At 30.0% G+C, this 18108-nt stretch overlaps 1 protein-coding gene and 1 long non-coding RNA gene across 8 annotated transcripts; both read left to right on the top strand.

Moving 5' to 3' along the window:
- Positions 1-752: 752 nt before the first annotated feature.
- On the top strand, positions 753-4341 carry LOC149889819 (uncharacterized). Of its 7 annotated transcripts, none has more exons than XR_016452125.1 (5): positions 753-1099; positions 2205-2275; positions 2788-2945; positions 3181-3370; positions 3710-4341. It is a non-coding gene; the product is annotated as an uncharacterized LOC149889819 (long non-coding RNA). The 7 variants fall into 7 exon arrangements; XR_016452124.1 differs by having other exon boundaries at positions 754-1099; positions 2788-2906; XR_016452128.1 differs by having other exon boundaries at positions 755-1099; positions 2219-2275; positions 2788-2906.
- A 5446-nt stretch (positions 4342-9787) lies between these two features.
- On the top strand, positions 9788-17909 carry LOC145194052 (uncharacterized). The gene is made up of 2 exons (XM_090085849.1): positions 9788-14596; positions 15630-17909. Exon 1 carries the CDS (start codon positions 10408-10410, stop codon positions 12928-12930), a length of 2523 nt encoding a protein of 840 aa, XP_089941975.1. The 5' UTR covers positions 9788-10407; the 3' UTR covers positions 12931-14596; positions 15630-17909.
- Positions 17910-18108: the final 199 nt, after the last annotated feature.

Genomic DNA, 18108 nt, shown 5'->3' with positions numbered 1-18108 from the left:
GTTATTTAAATCATTCTACAGAAACATATTCAGTCTTTGACTGACCAAGACAGGTGGATAAGATGGATCAGAGTGTCTATAATACATTAACACCAAAAAATATTTTGAAATCTTTATTTTCACTTTCGTAAAATGGTTAGTTTTGAAGCTGTTGTGCCCCAGTGTGAGGTTGTCCGAAAGTTTGTGCAACTTTTAAATTTAGAACCAAATATATTGCTTAAAAAGCTATGAAAAGAGAAAAATGAATATTTCTTAACTTTTACTTTTACATTTTTATAGACATTGTGTTAAGACACCATAATGAAAAGTTTCACAATCGCTTTCCAGACAACAAATCGAAAAAAATAACTGGTTTGATTAAAGAAAACAATATTCGGGTCCAGTTGTCAGCTCTATTGCCTGATTTGAACCCAATCAAAAATGTAAAGATATGTTTGTATATAATTTTTTCGCTTCTTATAATCCAAATCGATTAAATAAATTTCGATTTTAAAATAACTGAAAACTCAGCTGAAAAATTTTTACTTTTTTATTTCATTTTTAAAGAAAATATTGCAATCTAAATGTTAAGTGTGCTAAACTTTTGATCAACTTTATATGGCAAAACGTTTTTCGCAGAAATTCTTTTGGACGATAACAGAAATTTAGTATACAATCTTGTTGCATGATGAAGCTTTCTGATACGTCAAGAATTCTGATACGTCATGAACGTTGTTCAGCTACATTCTATGGTTCGCGCTAATCAAGTAACTACCCAGTAAACACGCTTTAGTTGGTCCAACTGACGGGCCAGTATTGGCTACAGTTGGCTAACTGTTGGCATTTCTTGCCAACCATTAACCGACTGTATACCGCGTGTTTTTGAATCGTAAGTTTCCCGTAAGTTTGTAAATGTATATTATAAATATATTCACTTAGACCATGCGACTAATTATCAAAATTATTCAAATAGATTCATTCAATGATTAAAACTATTCAATAGAGTTAGTTTAGTTTGAAGCTTTTTATCATTTTTTTTTCTTTCAAACGCTTTTTCTACCCTTTAATTAAACTTTTAAACTCAAACTCTCGTACACCTCTTAATATAACCGTTACGCTGGTAAGTAGAAATATTTTACATTTATCCATTAGTAACACATTCAGATATAATTTTTGACATTGGTTGAGTTTTTAATTTATTTTTATGATGACACCATTGTTGTATTTGTATAAGATATTTTAGCTCTATTTTAACTATTATCAAAAGTTTAAATACAGCTAAAATGTATATGTGCGTGTATAGTAGTATGTTTATGTGTGTATTTCTGTATGTATATGTATGTTTGTATGTATCTATCTATCTATATATATATATATATATATATATATATATATATATATATATATATATATATATATATATATATATATATATATATATATACACACACACACACACACACAGAGTGTCTGCCAGATCAGGGGAATTCAGGGAAAAGTCAGGGAAATCAGATATCTGCAAAAAATCTAGGATAATCAAGGAAATTAGGTTGAATTTTAAAAAAATCAGGGAGAAATCAGGGAAAATGGCTCTTCATCAAACTTACATAACTTAAATAAGTTGTACATAGTACATGTAATATAAAAGTTTATTTGGCAGATAGTTTTATGAACTTCACTTGCATCAAGCGAATCTTGAATCTTCACTTGCAAAAATGTAAACAATTATACAACCCATATTAAATGTATCAATACTTGATACATTTAGTGTGGGTTGTATTATTGTTTACATTTTTGCAGTTGAAGAGCATTTTTCTAAACGAATCTAGGTCAATTTTTGTGAAGTTGAATTTGGGTAACTTTAAATTAAATCAAGGAAAACAGGTAGAAGATCAAGAAAGTATCAGGGAAAAGTCAGAGAAATCCACCTAAAAATATTGGCAGACATCCCTATGTATTTTGTATATATTGCATATAATATATGCCATATACAATATTGACATAATATGTGCAGTATATAAATAAATGGTATATGCAATTGTATATACAATATGACATATACATTTCATATTAAGCATATATAACATTTATATTATATTATATTATTATTATATATATATATATATATATATATATATATATATATATATATATATATATATATATATATATATATATATATATATATATATATATATATATTCATATAATGCATATAATTATAGCATTTTATTAAAAGGGACTTCGACTTCTGAAAACTATGAGAAAACTGTTCAAAATTTTGGGGATCAGGAAAGTAAGGTTTTGGATAAACTATTTGTTTTTTTGTTTTTTTTTGTTTGTTTTACTACTTGTTATACATTGTATATGTGTTAAGCATACATACATTGATTAAGATGCTGACATATTGACAAAGGAAAACTATTTATATTTTTTGTAAAAAAAATTAATTTGTGTTTTAATATAAGTCATAAATGGATGAAGGCTTTAAAAAAATACATATTTCATGTTACAAAAATACACATTTCTACTTTTTTATGCAGATAAAGGTTTTAAATAACGCTCTTTTCCATGGCCTTAATAACACAGCACAAAAATGTGCTAGAATACCATTTTTACAGCAATCAATTCACCTACAGGGATAAATAACATAAATGTTTAAAATTTTAACTCCAAATATTTGAGTTCCATAACACCTTTATCCATGTATGTCTTCAATTTAAAAACTAGATTGTGTTTTTGAAACCAGTTTTCCAATAAGATTCAAATGCAATCAAATATTATTTAATTATTTATGTATGTTTATAGAGAAGTTAGCAGCTTTGGAGTTAAGATTAACAGAACTGGATCAAAAAAATAAGTTTTTAGAAGTTCAAAGTTTTTTGGATAATGAAGATATTGTTGTTCCCCTGGCCTTCCAATGGAAAGTAAGGAAGATTTGGAGAGGCTTAACCTTATGATACAAAGTTTGAAATTATTTTTTGTATTATAATGTTTCTAGCAGTCTTCAGGTTGCGTTTAAACTAGTAACTATTATTTTATAAGATCAAAGATAAGTTTTTTTATAAGTCTTATAATTGTAATTTATCAAAGGTAATTTAATAATACCTTAGTTATATTATACCGCATTACATTTTCATTTACCTTTGAAAAAATAGTTTAAATAAAAAAGTTGTAATATGTAGCATTATTTGTTTTTAGGTCGAATATCTGCGTTCTATTGGCGGTAAAGTTGAACGTCCAAAATACATATGATGTGTGTTGGGAGCCATGTTTTCCAAAAATTTTAGCGTTTTATGTAATCTAAACGGATCTTCAAGTAAGATGATAGCTACTGGAATGGGCAAGGTTAAGTTGCGATGTTATCATTTTGTGTTAAAGTGCTTACTATGTAAGTATTACTAGTTATGTAAATTTTTAGTCTATTAAAGTCAACTGTATTTTTATATTTACAAAAATATGTTTACAACACTAAGAAAGAATATAATATGTTAGTACTTATGACAATTACCAGTGTTGTCATTAGTTGTAAATTTGTAAGATATTATATTCTCCCTTGGTGACTTGAACTTATTATCATATGCACATATTTTTAAAACTGCTAACCAGTTAATGTAATTCTTGATTTGCAAAGTATACATATAAGAGCTTAAAAATAACTTAAAAATAATTTATATTTAAACAAAAAATAAATTGAGTTTTTAAATTTATTTTCATTTTATTCTTTTAGCAGCAGTAAGAATTCAGTATCTTAATTCCAAGGATAAAGATATTTACCCGATGGTTTCAAGATGGTTTCAGGGCGCAAATGATCAAGGAGATGGGCGAATAAATAGACAGACGAAAAGCAAGGTTATAAAAAATCAGTTGCAGTTAATCAATGAAAAGAATATTTAGTTATTATTTTCTTTTGAAAATTTATAAAAGCTTATTTTTCTTGATTTTATTTATAAATCTAATTTTTCTTAATTATTATTAATAATTATCTAATAAATCGCCAGGTTTTTAAATATTAGCGTTTTACAATATTATTTTTAATTAAAGTTGCCAATATTAGTTTCAAACCTTTAATAATATTAACTACAATAATAGAATATTTTTAGTTCTTTATTTGTAAATATTTTTCTTTAACGGTCTGGAAATAAAAGTGTAAAAAATTTGTTCTTTTTTTTGTATTCAACTAAGTTATCAATAAATAATACAATATTTTGTGTCGACAGTAATACTGTTTGGTAAAGTCTGATATACAAACAATCACTATTAGATAGAAAATTAAATATGAAAAAGCAAAGTTATACTTTGTTATTAAGCAATATTCAAAACATGATTTATAACTTTTGCACTTTCAATTTAAGCGCAAAAGTGAATTTAAGAAATCGCGAAAAAAAAATCATATAGTTGGGCCGGTAATGGTACCAACTGTTAGCCAACTGTTTTATTACTGTTGGGCCGTTAATGGCAAACAATTGTTTAAAAACAGTTGGCTAAGTGTTGGTAAAAGCGTTACGTTTTTTTCACGGTACCAACTAAATAGCCGACTGTTGGCCCAACTGTAGCTAATAGTTGGTTATTAGGATCGGGCCAACTACTTACCAACTGTTCGATGTTTACTGGGTAAGCCTTAATAGTGTTGTTTGTAAAGAAGTAATGTGTAAAGTTAAAAAAATATCTTAAATTTTAGGAATTCAATTTCATTAACTTTTTATTTAAAAGTGGATTAAAAAAAAAATTAGAGACTAAAAATGTAATGCCTCTGAAAAAAAACTTTTTTTTTGTTTCGGGATGTATGAGTTAATAACCCAGGATAAAGTGGGGCGATTTTGTCAGATTTTACGTACATGAAGTAATTTCGGACAAAAGAAAAACAAGACTATAATAAGATTCATTATTTTAATAACAAGAGTCACTGCTTTGTAAATGTATTAGATAAAAATGGCTTCAAATAATAGTTTAGTACATGTAATATGATCTATTTGTAACCAAGTTATGTGGGATGAATGCATTATTTAAGGTGTGAATTTGTCAGCTCTGTTAATCTAATTAAAAAACATTTTGTGACTATAATATAACTACCCTATAAGTATAAGCAATATGATTTTATACGACGTTCAAAGTCAAGTATATGAAGGGGCAAGATATTTTTTTTTTGAGAAATTACAATAGTCCTTAAAATAGATAAAATTCTTTTTTTAGAGAAGTTATATGGTCCTTAAAATAGATCCATTTCTTTTTTTATAGTAGTGATAGGATCCTTAAAAGAGATAAATTTTAGTCTTCTTGCTGAGTATTTTTTATTGAAGATTTTTATCTTTTTAAATTCAAAAGCTTTCACACTATTACTAAGAGGCATACCAACCACAATGGGATTAGGCATCTACAACTAACCCTCTTTTTTAACTCTTTCAGGAAAATTTTTATAATTTTCACATGAAAAAAAAAAACACATGAATATTGCAACGAGGCAAAGATACATAATCAATGGTCAAGTATTTGATAAAGCCTCAGACCTCAACTGCTTCATGACTTTATTTACGTGTACTAAGTGGTTGTAGGCGATGTGTACTATGAGTTACAATACATAATACTTCAATGTCCATCTGTATTGCTAATTTAATTGCTTCCATGATCACATGACTTTTGTAACCATCCAAAGATAACTTTACTGTTTTTCCAACCACTTGGTTCCCTACTCCACTTGGTTTAAAGTTACTTGAGTTAAATTGAAGCAAAACCTCAATAATTGTTTCTTTATAAATATATCTACTTTTACTGTAATGTATTTTAGTTCCTGCATGCGAATCTCAATTGATCCCTCTGCATTCGCTCTAGAAAGCTCTAAAGAATTGTATGCCAACTTTTTTAATAGACTCATATAAAAAATAGCATTGGTTTAATCTTTTACCATAGAATTTGACAGTAGATCGAAATTTTACTTTACAAAAGAGTGAAAAAATGTCCTCTCAATAAATTTACTTTTTAACTTAAGAATAGTTTTAATTATAAACAGCAAAAAATTTACTTTAAAATATAGAGTAGAAAAAATAAAGTGAAAGAAGAATTCAAGATGCCATCTAAAGTGACAAATACTTAAAAGAAGCTTTTTGAAACGCATTTCACCACAACGAAGAAATTATTCTCAATTTCAAATACAAGTATAATTAAGATGTTAAATTTATTATTTGGTAAATGGGAAATGTTAATGGTCGAGTTCTTATTAAGAATATTACATATCAATCTAGTTTTACATAAATAGTAATGATGATAAGATATTTATAGTGTTAAAAGCATTTTGCCATTTTGATTTTGATCTATTTAAATTTAATCTAGGAGGCGCTTGTTAGACAGAAATAAGAAAATTTTGATTGTTTATGCTTCCCGAGACCAAATGATGATAGCATGTTCTGGAAAAGCAACATGTCCTCAAAACGTCATCTTTTTTGCTTTAAAAATGACACGTAAAATGATCCTTGGTTCAAAGAATTTACAAATTGTCAAAAGATGAAAAGAAAAAAGGAAAGAAGATTGCGGTTTTTAATGTTAATTGAGCAACAAATTGAAATCAAAACAGAACCAAATGAAACCTCTGCCAGCTAGGATTTAGAGTTTTCTGCAGACGAAATGAAAGCAAGGACCAGCGCTTCAGCAGCACTGCCGAAAAAGTCAGCCAAATAAGTTGCATTTACAGGGTTTTCTAAAAATATGGCAATTATCTTAAAAATGAACGTGTCACGTATTACTTGGGCTTTATTTTTGGTACGTATTATTTGGGTATTTTTTTTTACGTATTATTGATAGATTTTTCATGCATAAACATCGAACTTTGTTGTCTGAATAAAAGCAAAACACGCCCTCTTTTAAATAATATACTATAAAAAGTGCTAGTTGTGTTGAAACCAATTAATCACTTGTAAATAGGAAAGGAAAACATAAAAACCGAAGAAATACCCGGTAATAATCTGTAAGATTCTTGATCATATTCCTCTTCTCATACAAAGGGGCATGTCTGACAATTAAAAAAAAATGCAATCCAAGCCTTAGAAAACGTTGTAAAATCTAAATATTACTTAAAATATTTTTATGATAACCTTGGTTTACAATCGACCGCAAGAAGATGTTTGCTCGAATTGTGAAGAGGTTAACACTAAAATTAAATCTTTAACACTAAACATGGTGACAAAAATAGTAGCAGCTGTAGAGTTAGTGGTTAACAGAAATTGAGCAAAGTACTTTTATGAAACGGTTTTTAAAACTAAATGATATGAATTTCAAAATTTTCAAAATTATTTCAATAGTGCTTTTCAAACTTCAAAAAACTCTATCGAACTTCGAGTTTTACGATGTTATTTAATTAAAATCGATTGGTTCGATTTTTATGTGGCAAGTTTGCTACAAGCATTAAATGTGACAAAAAGGTCTCTTGTCCCGCGAACTTACAACTGTTATGAGGTCTCATTTGAAAAGCATCCACTCTAACCTATTTCTGAAGCTTACAATAAAAGAAATGAAAGCAAACAAAGCTAAAGCTGAAGAAGAGAAAGAACTTGAAGCAACTCTCAAGGACTCCTCCAGTGCTAAGAAGATAAAAGCCTAATGTAAGGATTAAAAAAGGTATTCTTTACAGGACCCAAAATAATTGGAATGAGGCCTTAGGTTCATGAACTTTTTGTGATGAACAAATATACCTTTTAAATTAATTGAAACACACGCATGAAAGGATCTGCTGATAAAAGAACTGTCATAAAGGGTAGAACAACCTTCTCAAAATACAAACTCAAAGAATATTAATGACCAGCTAAATATTTATTCAACAATAAGTCTAAATCTAAAGACATTAAAGGATCATTCACTACAAATAAATGGACGCCCACTGGGAACCAATATATCAGCATGACTTTGCATTAACTGACATTAACCTAATGATTTGAGAGCATTCAATGAATACTTACAGCTGCAATTATAAGCAAATGTGTTTAACATGGTTAATACCATATCCTGCCTTGACAACTTCAAGGAGAACACAATAACTGATGCTGCAGCTAACATGAAGACAGCTTTTTTAAAACCAGAACAAGTTGGCCTTTCATATTGTGAGGAGGGAAAATGATAATGTTTTCAATTTTAACATTGGAACGAAGAAAAGAGTGAGTCAACCAAGAAAAGACGTACGCACGGAGACTCATTGAATTTGTCATATGAATAAAAATAACAACAACCAAGAAAAGACGTACACACAGAGACTTATTGAATTTGTCATATGAATAAACGATATAGCGAAAAGAGAAAGTAAAAAATAACAACAACCAAGAAAAGACGTACACACGGAGACTTATTGAATTTGTCATATGAATAAACGATATAGCGAAAAGAGAAAGTAAAAAAAATAACAACAACCAAGAAAAGACGTACACGCGGAAAACTTATTCAGCCTGTCATATAAATAAATGATGAATAAGTTGCAAAACGATAAACAACCAAAAACTATAAAAAAAAGCTAAAAAGAAAAGAGGAAAAAGAGGAAAGGGAAAGAGATTTAAAAGAGATTGAAAAGAAGATTTTATGAGAAAAGAGTTTTAAAGGAGTTTTAAAAGAAGATTTTATAAGAAAAGAGTTTTAAAAGAGATTTTAAGAGATTTAAAGAGAAAAGAGTTTAAAGAGATTTAAAAGAGATTGAAAAGAAGATTTTATGAGAAAAGAGTTTTAAAGGAGTTTTAAAAGAAGATTTTATAAGAAAAGAGTTTTAAAAGAGATTTTAAGAGATTTAAAGAGAAAAGAGTTTAAAGAGATTTAAAAAGAAGATTTTAAGAAATTTAAAAGAGGAATTTATGAGAAAAGGATTTTAAAGATTCAAAGAGAATTTTATGAGAAGAATTTATGAAGATTTTAAAAGAAGAATTGGTAAGAAAAGATATTTGAGTAACTTTAAATAAGTGTTATTATCTGTATTGATTTATTGATATTTGCATGAGTTAATATTAAGAGAATATATATATTGATGAGAATATTTGAGAATATTTGTTAAGAAAAGTAAGTAAGAGAAGAAGAACCAGTAGTAAGTATTTTTGTTTGCATTTCGATTATTAATATTATTGTTATTACTATATGCGTTAAATACTGTTATTAAAAAAGTATGATGCTCTAACCGCGCACCTTACCATAGCCGCGCCGTAATATATTACCTGAGGGACCGAACATAGAAAACATTTAATAAAACCCCCCAACCTTGTTTCCAACCTCCATATACCTTCTCACAACCCAAACCTAGCCCTTTCCTAACCAAATACTCCCCAGACCATCAACCTAGCTCCCAACCTCCATATACCTAATCCAACAATAACACTAAACCCAAACTTCCCCTTCCCCTTCCCATTCCCCTTCGCCTTTACTGCAAAAGAAGAAAACATAATATAACAATAAAAATAATTAAAAATCCACCGCCCTCACACTGGAGTTATCCTACCGAGATTTATGTATTCACTCATTTCTTCATAAATCAGTGAACTTTAATTATTAATCATTTTCGAAAAAGTAAAAGTGAATTAACATTTTTAATAAACATTTAAAAAACAGTTTTATCAACATCAAAAATGGCAAGTCATTCAGGTTCACCTCATAACAACAATAACCCTAACATTATACCACTATTTTACTCAAAAACACCATCTGCACCCAACTGTATCACACCCGACATTGAAGTTTTACCAATAGATAACTTTGATCGAGACTCTCTAGGACACGAGGAAAATGATAGGCGAGATGAGTATATTGATAAAATTTTAAGTGAAAAGAAGATAGAAAAGGTTGTCAGAAAACTATTAAATTCCACGGCAAAACAAGAAGCCGAAGTTTCTTTGGTTAGACAAAAAGATAAGAGAAACACTCTTAATTGGTTAGAAAAGATTACAACCTCATTAAGACCAACAATCGATAAATCTAGTTTACCACAGTTTAACGGAGGACCGGATGATGATGTTAAAGAATTTTTCCTTCAATTTAAGAGAACTGCCACATTTAACAAATGGGACAATAATGAACAGCTTTGCGCCTTTCCACTTTGCTTAAATAAATCTGCTTCGATATTTTATGAATCCCTTCCAAACAAAATAAGACAAGATTTACAGTTAGTTCAACAAGCTTTTCAGAATGAGTATGAACCACCAGAACGTATTTGGATTAAGAAAACCCAGCTGTATGGATTAAAAGAAGGAGAAAAAGGGCTTGAGCATTTTATAGCAAGTTTAGAGAAGCTATCTCAAGAATTAAAAGTTTCGGAAGAAACTAAAAGAGATCTTTTTATTCAAGGAGTTAATCCTAATTTAAAGAGAAAACTTCTCTTAAGCCAACCAGAGACATATACACAAGCAGTCAGAATTGCTAGAGTGAATAATTCGGTTAACATTGATGATGACGCTCGCATAGTTGAAACAAACCATGATAAAGACCATGACAAAGTTACAAAACCAGTCGACTAAGCATAACACTGTATCTTTTGCCGATAGCGACACACCACCTGTGGCTGCGTATAGTGCAACACCTGCAAATTTAGCTAATCCAGAAAATGCGACTAGAGAAGTAGCTAGGCTCAAAGAAGAGATCAGAAAGCTAAAAGTTGGACTAAGGAGACAAACGAATAGTAACTTTGGCAAAAATCAAGATTTTAACCCAGCTACAGTAAATCAACCAACCTGCTTTATATGCAATAAAACGGGACATTTGGCAAGACAATGCAGACAAGAATATCAAGATCCCAGGATTCCACAAAGTAACAACTCGCAGTATCTGTACAGGAAAAACGTTACACAACAACCGCAATGGAGAAGCAATAGAAACTGGACTCCACGAAATTTTGATAACCAGAACAGAAACATGGGCAATAAATACATTCAACCCGATTCGAGTAACCGAAATTGGAGATCCATTACCTCAAATAACCCACAACAAACTTATAAGGATAATTACGTAAAATCAAAGCCACAAAATAACAAGTGGAATAACTTTCAAAATGCACGAGCAGGTATCTATGAAAGTCAAAGAAATGATACGTCAATTCGTATACTAGGCGTAGATAGTATTGCTCAATATCAGGAGAATTATTTCGAAAATGATGACGACACAACCATGGAGTATGATGATACAGAAGATTACCATAGAAATGACTGTTGTGATTACGGGTATAACCCCTACACAAACAATCAGATGTCAACTTTTGATGAAAGATACCCATATGAAACCAACAACAATTATTACGATAATGCATCAGCAAGAGATTATACGTCTTATAGAATGAATCATCCACATTTTAACACCCCAAACCAAGATGAAAATAAACATATGCGACAGGAGATTCAAAATATACGTGAGAATGATAAACAGATCACCCATGAGATGAACTGTCTACAAGACCAGTTTCGATATTTGTTACAAAACATTACTGAACGAAATCTACTGCAACAAGAGAACAAGGAAACGAACAAGAAAGATTTTGATCAACCTAATTCAACAATTTGTGAACCCCAAAATGTGAAAGCCATCAACTGTGAAGATCCACAAATTACCAAAAATGAAACAAGTTCATTAAGCAGTTCTCATGACACTGAAAGTAATGTAGAAATTGATCAAAATAACATTGACGAAGTAGCCACAAACAACTTCCCCGAAATACTTGATGATAATTCTAAGGTTGAGATAGGAGATTACATTACACCTGAATATTTCACTCCAGAACATACCGAAGAAATAAACGATAAAGTTGACCAAAAGATAGAAGAAGAAACAGTTATTCCTGTTAATATAGTAGATTTAAACCAACAGCATGTAATTGACGAAACTCCAATTGCAATACCAAACTTATGTTACGAAAACCAAGGACATATTGATACTTCCTCGAAGCCAAAAGTATTAGACCGTCTTAATGAAAATGACATAAGTAGCAGAAAAACAACAACTTCTGAGTTAGATATTAAAATTCAATCAGAAAGCGGTAATTATAATCATGACAACGAAGATCGGCAACGAATTATTGAAACACCTCTTAACAAAGGCATTTTGAATCCATTAACTGACGAAGAGTATTGTACGACAGTAGAAGAACATACAGAAAGTTGTTTCACAAACCAAATCAGTTTAAGTTCCCTAAAAGACTTATGTACAAGTTCAGAAAACCAAGGCACAACTCAGTTAAAAGTTAATGATAATTATGATATCAGAATCCTCAAAGATACAAATGTGTTTCCTACAAATTGGAGGCTCTACAAAGAGCTAGAGTATACTTCAGAACCAGTGAAAAAGCTTCATCCTCCGATTCTAAAGAAAGTTACTTCAGATCAGCTACCTCATTTTCCACCCAAAAACATACCATTCAATCGTTCATTCCGTTTTTCTGAACCGTATAAGGAAAGTAGAAGCCTTACTATGACTGCTCTACTTTTGCAACTCATTTTGTTCATTCCAATATTTCTTCTTTGTTCGAAAATCACCGATCATGAACCGACATATGATTTTAAGATGACTAAACCACTTAACAATGGAGACATAAACAAAGTAGGAAATCGGTTTAAAGCTTTCTTCGAAGTTCAAGTATCGTACTCCCCAAGCGTTTCAAAGTTCCCAATCTTTCTCAAAATACCAAGTATAAGGAACTATATAATTACTAATTCTTATCAGGAGAATAATATTTTAGAGTCATCATTAATTAAGAAGCCTTCAACTACAAAAACCCAACGTTTCATGAATAATTATAATGCATTAAGTAAAGTACCGAAAAATGAAAGTAATGTTCCGTTGGCTATTATGTTCAAAACGCCAACAGATTTAAATAAGACAATAAGAACACTAATAACTAAAACACAAGAATACGATCAAAAGTTAAACAAAGATTTGATGACAAATAACTTATTCATTTTGTTATTTTGTTCCAGGTTTACCAAAAAGGTAAACGAATTGCAAGGAAAGTAAATAAAAGGTGTAACGGGTAACATGCGCTTGGATAACGCATAGGGAGATTCGCGAACCCTACCCATGTGAGCGATTTAAAATAAAATTTGTTTAATTTGATTTTTAATAAATGATGATGATAATTTAAGAATGATGATAATGATGATGATGATGATGATGATGATGATGATGATGATGATGATGATGATGATGATGATGATGATGATGATGATGATGATGATGATGATGATGATGATGATGATGATGATACGACAACGATGACAGCGACGACAACAACGAAATCGATATCAATGACCCTGACGATCAAACGTATTTTTATGTGAAATGCAATATTGAGGTTTAAACTTAGTGAATTGAGTTTTGCATTTCACCTTTTTAAACTTAACTTTTCTCAAGGCACTTTTTCAGGTTTTAGCCCTTGCTACTCAGTGCCTAAGCCATTTTATTTTTGAGACGATTTGTTTATTTTCTTTTCCATTTTTTTTCACATTACATTTTCAAGATTTTTATTTAACTGTTGTATCATTAAGAAATTTTATTGGAAGTATATGTAATTGAAGTATATTAAATTGAAGTATATGAAATTGAAAGCATTTGCACGACATTATATTATTGCAGTATTTAAGAATATATTTAAACGGTTTAAAACAAAAAAAAAAAAAAAAAAAAACAAAAAAAAACAAAAAAAAAAACACGAATCAAGTTTGCTCAAATCTCGAAACCTACTTGAATAGAAGACAAGGCCAACCTCAAATCTCGAAAAGCTAGACACGATAAACACTATACGTATATCACTTACAATTGAACTATCCTTGTATCAAAAATCAAGGGACGATTTTTTTCGAAGAATGGAGCTATGTGAGGAGGGAAAATGATAATGTTTTCAATTTTAACATTGGAACGAAGAAAAGAGTGAGTCAACCAAGAAAAGACGTACGCACGGAGACTCATTGAATTTGTCATATGAATAAAAATAACAACAACCAAGAAAAGACGTACACACAGAGACTTATTGAATTTGTCATATGAATAAACGATATAGCGAAAAGAGAAAGTAAAAAATAACAACAACCAAGAAAAGACGTACACACGGAGACTTATTGAATTTGTCATATGAATAAACGATATAGCGAAAAGAGAAAGTAAAAAAAATAACAACAACCAAGAAAAGACGTACACGCGGAAAACTTATTCAGCCTGTCATATAAATAAATGATGAATAAGTTGCAAAACGATAAACAACCAAAAACTATAAAAAAAAGCTAAAAAGAAAAGAGGAAAAAGAGGAAAGGGAAAGAGATTTAAAAGAGATTGAAAAGAAGATTTTATGAGAAAAGAGTTTTAAAGGAGTTTTAAAAGAAGATTTTATAAGAAAAGAGTTTTAAAAGAGATTTTAAGAGATTTAAAGAGAAAAGAGTTTAAAGAGATTTAAAAGAGATTGAAAAGAAGATTTTATGAGAAAAGAGTTTTAAAGGAGTTTTAAAAGAAGATTTTATAAGAAAAGAGTTTTAAAAGAGATTTTAAGAGATTTAAAGAGAAAAGAGTTTAAAGAGATTTAAAAAGAAGATTTTAAGAAATTTAAAAGAGGAATTTATGAGAAAAGGATTTTAAAGATTCAAAGAGAATTTTATGAGAAGAATTTATGAAGATTTTAAAAGAAGAATTGGTAAGAAAAGATATTTGAGTAACTTTAAATAAGTGTTATTATCTGTATTGATTTATTGATATTTGCATGAGTTAATATTAAGAGAATATATATATTGATGAGAATATTTGAGAATATTTGTTAAGAAAAGTAAGTAAGAGAAGAAGAACCAGTAGTAAGTATTTTTGTTTGCATTTCGATTATTAATATTATTGTTATTACTATATGCGTTAAATACTGTTATTAAAAAAGTATGATGCTCTAACCGCGCACCTTACCATAGCCGCGCCGTAATATATTACCTGAGGGACCGAACATAGAAAACATTTAATAAAACCCCCCAACCTTGTTTCCAACCTCCATATACCTTCTCACAACCCAAACCTAGCCCTTTCCTAACCAAATACTCCCCAGACCATCAACCTAGCTCCCAACCTCCATATACCTAATCCAACAATAACACTAAACCCAAACTTCCCCTTCCCCTTCCCATTCCCCTTCGCCTTTACTGCAAAAGAAGAAAACATAATATAACAATAAAAATAATTAAAAATCCACCGCCCTCACAATATGTATTGTGTGCTGATTATTTGATAAACACCATTCTATCAAGATCAGTTCAGAAAAGATAAAGAATGAAGATTTCAATGGACAAACAAGAACAAATATTAAATAAGAGGGAAAGAATGCATCAGACTAGATATTATTACTTTTATATTTATATACATTTATTACAAAAATGCTATTATTTTCAAGTAATTTTTTAAGTGAAACTAAAAAACTCAAAAAAATTTTGGTAATATTATTGAGTTTAAAAAAAAAAAAGACAAAAAATTTTTAAACTTTGGAAAAATGAAAACCTTTGATCAATAAAAATCTTTAAAAGTAGATCATCTATGACAACATTGAATTAATCATTGTGTAGGAGTTGCCTGATTTTAAGATCCCATAATTTTTTCAAACTTCCAAAAATTACAATTACATTTTTTGTAGTAATCAAAAAACTACATAAAATTAACGGAACTTTTCTTATTTTTCTTATTTTTCTTTTTAGTAAAATCAATTAACTTAGCTTGTAATTATAAGATGGAATGCAAACGCTGGAGTTAATCATCTTACTTCAGAGATCACTTAAAAGTTTGAGAAATGCAGGAAATGAACGTTTCTTGGATATTATCCCAACGGGTTAAGAGCTCTACAGATTTGATCATTTATTGCCAGCTCTTAAGATCATATAAAAGTATTCTGAATTAAAGTCTTAAGATATTTAAGAAACAAATGTCTTAAGAAGTTTCATTATGAAAAAGAAACCGCTCCACAATACTCGACACCAAACTTAAAACAATTTTTAGAACAGCTGTTAGTTGAACTTGACCAAAGAATTAAAAATTGAGGTGCATCTAATGAACACTAAATAACCATTCTATAATGGTGGGCTGCTTAGGAAAATAAATTTGAATGAATTTGAAAGTAAAACCTACGACCAATTAGTGCAAAGTGATTCATCCACAGATGATCTCCTAAGAAGTCAACCATCATTACAATTTTTATTAAGTGAGTTAGATAACGATAGTGAAGATTACAAATTTGCTTTAATTGAATATTTATCAAATAAAAACACAACCAACCATTTTCTCAGGTCCAAAGTTATCAGTAAAAAAAGAGCTAATGACTCTTTTGGCACTTCCCAGTCTACTAAAGCAATACCGTATGCGACCGCAAATTGCATAATAAGTTTGGTAATTCCAAAGTAAATGTTCCGTTGTTATTTTTAAGCACGTTGTTTGTTACTGTTAAAATTTTTGAAAACAAAAATAAATGAAAAAAGCAGCCAAATAGAAAAGATCACTAGTAAAAACAAGCCGTTATTGATCTTCAATGGCACCTTACCCAAAGATATTGCCAAGATGCTAAACAAGCTTCTTAGTACTGTTTACACTGTGATTAAACGTTTTCAAATGATTTGTTGTGTTGAGAAGAAGCTTGGCAGTGATCTAAAAAGGTCAGTTTGGACTACTCAGTTGATTAAGGCAATCAAGGGTCAAGTTTCTCGGAATCCAGTACGGTCAATGAAGAAAATGACTGAAGAGCTATTTGTCAGTGAGCTCACTATCAGAAATAAAGTCAGGAAAGATCTCAAGGCAAGTTCAAGAGCCAGGATTAAGAAACACTTAGTTTCCCTAATTGTCAAAATAAAAAGATTTGAAAGATCAAGTAAACTTCTGAGCCTCCTGAAGAAAAGATAAACGAACATCCTCTTCTCAGATGAGAAATTGTTTACTGTTTATTCTGTCTCAAACAGCAGAGCTAGTTGTATAATTGTGTCATCAACCAGTTCAGGCAGTCCCAGAGCACGTAAAGTATACATTTAAGACCAAACATCCGGTATCAGTTATGATGTTTGGCCTCATTTCCTCTAATGGCCAGAAAGTTCCTTCACTATTCTTCAAGTTTAACAAATTTAATCAGAAAGTTGACACTAGTAAGTACATTCGAATCCTGGAGAACCATGTCAAACCCTGGATTGATACCCACAAACATTTTGTGTTCCAGCAGGATGGAGTACCTCCAAATCATCCCAGAAAAATTAGGAGTGGCTCCAGGAGAGCCGGCCAAAATACTGGTCAAAAGAGTTATGGCCTCGTGGGCGTATGTGGAGTCAAGGGCTTGTCAACGTCCCCACAACAGTGTTAACTCCTTGAAGGCTGTTATCAAGAAGGAGTGGTACAAGATGCCCAATGACTATATTCAGACCACCTATTCCAGGTTCAGGCGTCGACTTGAAGCTGTGGTTGATACTGAGGGAGGACATATTGAATAAAAATGTAGTAAATGCAATTCTTAGCACTTCTTATTAAACAAATTTTTCTATTTGGGTTCAGGTTTTCATTCTACATAAATTTTTTTCAAAAAGAGTTTATTACGAAATTTTTGGTCGCATACGGTATGTGAACTTTTAGTAGAAAGACCACTAAGATCAATTCTCGCTTTTAACAAATGCAGTAAGCGAAAATATGAAATTCCAGTGACTTCTGCTGCTTCAGAAAAACTTCTCGTAACATAATAATTGACAGTATATACAACTTCAACTCTGAAAATGCCAAAATATTATTTTTTATACAACAAAACTATGACACTTTGGCATCACGTACTACTAAGCAGTTATCAATAAAGTTTATAGATGATTAGATATATCAAACACATGTTTTAAAATGTTTTTAAAAGTGAAAAGTGATTTTATAATTCTCTTTGTAATTCTTTCTTTTGTTATTTTGTTTTTTATCAGATTTATTAAATGTCGTGTAATTTAAAGTAAAATAAAAGTAACATCAAACGGAAATATTTTCTCGAACTTCGATAAAAAAAAATTGCTTTTCGAAAAAAACCGTTAAACGAGCCATGGTCCCATGCCTATACATAGGCATTTGTTTTATAAAAAAATCCACTGGTGTTATAAAAAATATTTTTAGCTGTATTGGATAACCCTTAGTCAGCCGATATCTATCGGCTGTAATATGTATATGTTATAAAAA

This window comes from Hydra viridissima, unplaced genomic scaffold, assembly GCF_058129835.1.
Source record: "Hydra viridissima isolate aposymbiotic clone 2 unplaced genomic scaffold, HvirCarnegie_v1 scaffold_4, whole genome shotgun sequence".
NCBI classification, from domain to species: Eukaryota; Metazoa; Cnidaria; class Hydrozoa; order Anthoathecata; family Hydridae; genus Hydra; species Hydra viridissima.
Note: the sequence above shows the minus strand (reverse complement) of the source record. Positions and strands in the feature narration are given on the sequence as shown.

What these genes read in the sequence shown, in the direction of transcription:
- LOC145194052 (XM_090085849.1), top strand. Translation starts at nt 10,408, where the DNA reads ATGATAAAGACCATGACAAAGTTACAAAACCAGTCGACTAAGCATAAC.